Source organism: Cibotium barometz, chromosome 23 (assembly GCF_041138505.1).
Source record: "Cibotium barometz isolate CiBa-2024 chromosome 23, ASM4113850v1, whole genome shotgun sequence".
NCBI classification, from domain to species: Eukaryota; Viridiplantae; Streptophyta; class Polypodiopsida; order Cyatheales; family Cibotiaceae; genus Cibotium; species Cibotium barometz.
The window spans coordinates 21742143-21748349 of NC_141068.1; the positions used below are offsets into that span (position 1 = coordinate 21742143).

Consider the following 6207-nt stretch of genomic DNA (forward strand, 5'->3'; position numbering starts at 1 on the left):
CACCATGGAATGATTTGCATGGGGTAGATGGTGGTCAGAGCTTGGTGGTGCAACCTGAGAGTATGTCTCGATCTCATAGTGTTATGTTTGAGAGATGAGGATTCTTCATGGCAAATACGTCAGCCAGGGCAAGGTTTTGTTAGTGACCTAGAGTCCAGGTTATATGCATTGAAGTTCATTCTGTGGAGGTACCTGCAAGGTTGAGGATTCTGCAGGGGCGATGGGTCATGCCATGGGCCAGGCTTGATAGCCCCCTCCCCCACCCCATCTGGAGAAGTATCTGGAGGGTTGGCATTGACTAGATTAATTACAGGTACCTATGTTTGTGTGTGTCGTGAGATACAAGAAGTGAAAAAAATGTGATGCCCAAAGCGAAATATGCATAGGCAATGGGTAGAAAGTGTTCTCGTGTATATGCGCATCTCTAACATGAAGACTTCTCCAAATCAACTACTTTCTTCTTTAACTCTCTTGCTACTTTCTTTGACATTTACTTGACATCCCTTTACGAGGGGAGTCAAGATTATTACATTGTTACTTTCTTCTTTAACTCTCTTGCTACTTTCTTTGACATTTACTTGACATCCCTTTACGAGGGGAGTCAAGATTATTACATTGTTTGAGACATGACAGTGGACTTTGTGCATGGTTTGCCCACACATCAGCAAAATGGACCTGAGTGGCCTCTATGACTCGATGGATTTGGCGTTGTTGAGCACTAGGGATAGAGGCAGGGTGGACCAATGGGTGGATGGTCAAAGACAAGGCAATTGTATGAAGGTCCCGATGATGGGTTGTACCATCATGGTTCAGGTTTGCACCTGCCACATAGCCTCCCCATCTAGAGATGTACCTGGAGGGTTGTCAATGATGAGGCTCAATTCATGTTCGTGAAAGAAAAGTGCCTATGTGTTTATTATTTGTAGATCCCATGTATATATAGGAGGTGGTGTTCATGGACATTAGGTAAAAGGTGGGCCCATATAGAAGCTTCTTTTGGTAAAGGCTCCAACATTGTGCTTTCTTCTACATTTTTATTTTGCTTTCTTCTTTGACTTTCTCTTTTTTATTTTATTTTCTTCTCTTCTTCTTTCTTTAAGGGGGATATGTGGTGCTCTTAGACAAGGGTTTTGTGCGCGGTATCCCTGGACAAGGGTTTTGTATCAAAAGTGTGTTCATAAAGAATTGGAAATGTAGTACCCTTGGACAAGGGTTTTTTATGGTATCCCTAAACAAGGGTTTTGTATCGAAAGGGCACTCATAAAGGATTAGACATCTAGTAGGCTAGGTCCAGCAGTGAGAGAGACCAACCCACATTGGTACCAAATATGCCACCCCGGTCTCATAAAAAGACGTGACAAAGGGCTTATGGGAAAGCCATCGACCATATCGACTTCCAAAACCCAGTATCCGGCATGTCTTCGAACGTAACCACTCTGTGGCCGTGGAAGTATTTGACCATACAATAAAGGTCGAGCTGCTGATGGAAGTTGAGACCTTCATTGAGATGGAGGCAAGAAGAGATGGTTCTCTCTCATAGAAGGTGGGGAATAAAGAAGCTAATGGAAGAGGGAAACTTACAAAGCAATCGTATTTAAGAAAGCATCCATATTTAAGCAAGAAGAGATGCTCCTTTTGATGGTTCTCTCTCACAAAAAGGTGGGGAAACTTACAAAGCAATCATATTTAAGAAAGCATCCATATTTAAGCAAGAAGAGATGCTCCTTTTTATGGTTCTCTCTCACAAAAAGGTGGGGAATATAGCATGTATGAATCCAATAGCATACAAGCCAGCAAGAAGAGGGAAGAAGGGAAGCTCACAAGAAAACTATTGCAAGGGAGGGATTGTCCTTTGCTTATTGTCAAAAATGACTAGTATGACTACATATAAATGACTAGTTTTCACACCAGGCTGGCCAAACTTAAAAATGGCCCCGTCTCTGTTACTAGTCTTAAGCAATTTTGTAGTTTGAAGACTTTTCCTATTTGCCATTAAGCACATTGTGAGGCCGTTTTATATATTCCAACGCCGTCTTACAAAGGATAAGTACTTATTTGAGTAGGTTAAGATGACAAGCCGTCGTATGGAACGGTATAAGTTAGGCCGGTGAAACTATGTTAACCTACAGAGTGGTTAACTTTATGTTGATAAAGAAGGACGTGTGTGCTATAAATGTAATGAAGGCAGCTAAGAATCAATGTCCTAGGGAAATGGGATGATGCTACACACGTGCATGCACATGCACAAGAACTTGAGGGACCCAACAATGAAAAATCAACCACACGCTAGGCCAATAAGTGGGCCCCACCAAGAGAGGCAGCCATAATAAGTAGGTAGAGAGGAAATTGCTACATGTGAATAACTATGATTTGTAAGGTGACCTAAAACATTAGAAAGCTAACATTCGCTTTGCACAATTATATTGATTTGAAGCAAAAGTCGATACCACAAGGGCTGAAAGCTAAAGAGGCGGATAATATACTGCTTCTAAATGATATTCCTATAACAGATGCAGAAGTATATACAAAGAAGTACGTGGGAAAGGCTCAAGAGTGAAGAGGTTTCACCAAAAAGCAGATTTGGAGCGCTGGGAAGTACGGCATCAAAAGGAAAGGGTGCCCGTTTTGAAACCTGAGCAGGGTACAGACGAACCAGAGGGCGTGTTTCTATTTGGCCTCTGGAGTCCTCGAGCAAGACAAATGCGGGCAGAGTCCCGCACGAAAGCGGGCATGCATTGAGAGTGGTGCCGAAGGTATGGATTCAAGCCAATTAAGTTATGCAGAGAAAGTGCAAAGTGGGTGTTTTTCTGAACAGGTTAAAGCTCTCCTCCAACACGAGCTGGCGGTAAAATGTCTGCCAAGGTCACAGAGGGGAAAAAATTTCTGTATGCAGGCAGAGAGTTATCACTGGGCAAGACCCTCAACGAACTTCACAAAGCCATGGCATGTGGATTGTACCTGTACTTCATGGGGAAGCCACCATCTGAGGAGGAGTTTAAAAGATGGTTCCATGAAGTATATGGGGGTAAGGTCACCTTGCATAGGTTCCACTGTGTAGGCAGAAGCTTCTTCCAGGCTACGGTGGAAACAAAAGGGCAAAGAGGTTATGTTCTTGCTACAGTTGCTGCCGTCAGAGGGAATATTGTATACTCCCTCCCTTGGACCCCTGCTATCAAGTCTGAGAGGTACTATTACACCAGTGTCCAGTATGGGTTGAATTCCCAAGCCTGCCCTACTACTTCTGGGACCAGGTTAGGGAATTGGCTAGTGCACTAGGTAAGGTTCTCCATGATGTCCCCAAAGAGGGCATGTATGAGGGCAAAGCAGCTAAGAAAGCATGCATCCTCTGGGACAGGAGGCAAGAGATCCCAGACTTCTTGCAATTCAACATGGCCGGGCTTAGAGTGGATGTGGAGGTTCACTTCCAACCATTCCCTGACTCTTGCTCTTTATATGTAGAGGGCAAGGTCACTTTACAAAGGACTTCCCCTCAGAACAACAAGCTCAAGGCAAGGTCCCACCATCTCAACCTGAACACAAAGGAGATAAGAATGAGAACTCAGTGGATCAGAACAAGGCCCTAGCCCCTGCAATTCAAAAGATCTCTAAGGAAGGTGGGAAAGACTCCAATGTACAACAGAGTGCAAGCACTTCTTAAGGAGCTCAAACCCCTAAAGCTCCTGTTGAGGGGTACAGATGACTGGCAAGCCTCAAATCACAGGAGGCTCAACAGCAAACCCACAAATAATGCAAAGCAACCTCTGTAGGACATTACTAACAAGCTTAAGGACGAAGTTAACCTCAAGAAAGAGGCTAGGAACAGAAACAGGTCCTTTGCAGTACTGTTGGAATGTAATGAGGATGAGCATTCACCCCCAAACAGCCATATCAATGACTGAATTGTATTCTAAGTTAATATCCATGGCCACATGGAGTATCAGAGGCTTATGCTCACAGGAGAGAGAAGGGTATGTCAGAAGGTTGCTTCTTTCTGAGAGTTTTGATATTTTAATGCTGCAAGAGACTAAGCTAGGGCAGACTCAGCTGAATGTTAAAAACTATGAGTGCATAGTCAGCAAGGCTGACAGGGGTTCTGGTGGCTGCATGCTACTGATTAATAAGAAATTGCCCATTATTGGCATTATGCATTCTGACTGTGGAAGAATGATTGCATGTAAGGTTATGATTGAGGGCTCTGAAATAGGGCTAGTTAATGTATATGCCTCCAATGTGGAACTAGAAAGAAGGCAGATGTGGGAACTACTGACCGATATGGACTGGGATGTCCCTACTCTTTTTGGAGGGGACTGGAATTTTGAGTCATCCCAAGATGACCCCCCCTTGAAGTGGAAAGATTGGACAGAGAAGCATGATGTCATAGACCTTGCCATGATGGAAGGATGTAGTGCATTAAAGGCGCCAACATGGAGCAATAGGCAGATGCAAGGTGGATACGTGGCCAAAAGACTGGATAGACTGTACGCAGCTGATCAGGCCTCATGGCTTAAACATGATATGAAAGGTAATCTTATGCACTCACACACTATTTCAGACCACACTCCTTTGAGGGTGACAGTTAGATGCAAAGTGCAGAGAAGAGTTGGAAATGGCCCCCCCTTGTTCAAGTTCAATGTTTCATTCCTGAAGGATAAAGGGTTCTGTGAAGTACTGAGAAAGGTCTAGTTAGAGGCAAGGGAGGTAGGCAGTGACCCTTACAGAAGATGGGAAACTGGTGTCCAAGCTATCACAGAGTATGCCAAGAGGGAAGGGAGGAAAAGAGCTAAAACCAGGAGAAAGGATGAAAGTGGCTTGGAGAAGGCACTCATGTGTATCAGGGCAATATGCAACTCTCAGCCCTCTGATCCTTACATGCTCCAAATGCTTCATAACCTTGAGGATTATGCAAGAAGAATTGAAGCTAGGAAGGCAGAGTCAGCTAGAGTACAGACAGGCTTATACTGGCTTAAGGTTGGGGACACTCCAAGCAAGGTATTCTTCAAATCTCTTAGGGCCAAGAAGGATGCTGTCCTGATCACTGCAGTCTGTCCTGATCACTGCAGTCAAGGACTTGGATGGTAGGATTACAGAAAATGAGGAGGAAATAAGACAGCTCTTTGTTGATAACCTCTCCAACATTGTAGGCACAACATTGGACACAGCAGGTGACTATCAAGAGAAACTACAACAGTTTCTGGAGCCTATACGTGATGACATCACTGAAGAAAAAAGGCATCTACTGGGTAGACCCTTTTCCCCTCATGAGGTTGAATATGTCATCAAGTCTCTGAAAAAAGAAAAGGCCCCAGGCCTTGATGGTTTGCAGGATGAAGTGCTTCAAGAAATGGTGCCTTATGCAGTAGATGACATCTGTGAGCTTCTTAATGCATGCAAGAGGGATAGATACATGCCAGTGAGCATCAATACTGGACTTATTAAACTCATACCCAAGAATGGGGACAAGCATGAAGTAAAGAACTATAGGCCTCTGACAATGCTAAATACAATTTACAAAGTTATGGCTAAAGCTCTAGCCTTAAGGATAAAGGCACTGATAAGTGAAAGGGTGCACCCAATGCAGTATGGCTTTGTGCATGGCAAGAGCATACATGAAGCTATCTTTAATGTATTAACAGCCATGGACTGGGCCACTAAACAAGTAGAGGATTATGCTATGATTAACATGGATCTTGAGAAGACATATGACAGAGTGGGTTGGGAAGAGGATTATGCTATGATTAACATGGATCTTGAGAAGGCATATGATAGAGTGGGTTGGGAATTCATATTGGCAGTGCTTAAGAAGATGGGCTTTGGGTCAATGTTCACTAGCATGGTACAAACACTTTTCAGTAATGCCTATGCTACTGTGCAAGTCAATGGTTATGTTTCCAACAAGTTTGCCCTGAGGAGATCAGTAAGACAGGGGTGCCCCCCTTCTCTTTGCCTTAGCTACAGATCCTCTGCTGAGAAATATTGACTTACTTATTCAAAGAGATGCACTAAAACCTCTCCCATTGCCATTTGGCAGAAAATTTGCATGCCAATTGTTTGCAGATGACAACTCCAATATAGTCAAGTGTGAACAACAGAGTTTAACTAGCCTGATGGAAGCATACAACCAATTTTGCAGAGTGTCAGGCTCCAAGATAGCTCCACATAAAACTAAATGCATTAAACTCAAATATGTGGACCAAAAGGATTGCCTAG

The 6207-nt window shown here is 43.6% G+C and overlaps 1 protein-coding gene across 1 annotated transcript; it reads left to right on the forward strand.

The window, feature by feature from the left end:
- Positions 1 to 3921: 3921 nt before the first annotated feature.
- LOC147625741 (uncharacterized) lies at positions 3922 to 5977 on the forward strand. The gene is made up of 3 exons (XM_086817724.1): positions 3922 to 4522; positions 4742 to 4989; positions 5042 to 5977. Exons 1-3 carry the CDS (start codon positions 3922 to 3924, stop codon positions 5975 to 5977), a joined length of 1785 nt encoding a protein of 594 aa, XP_086673850.1.
- Positions 5978 to 6207: the final 230 nt, after the last annotated feature.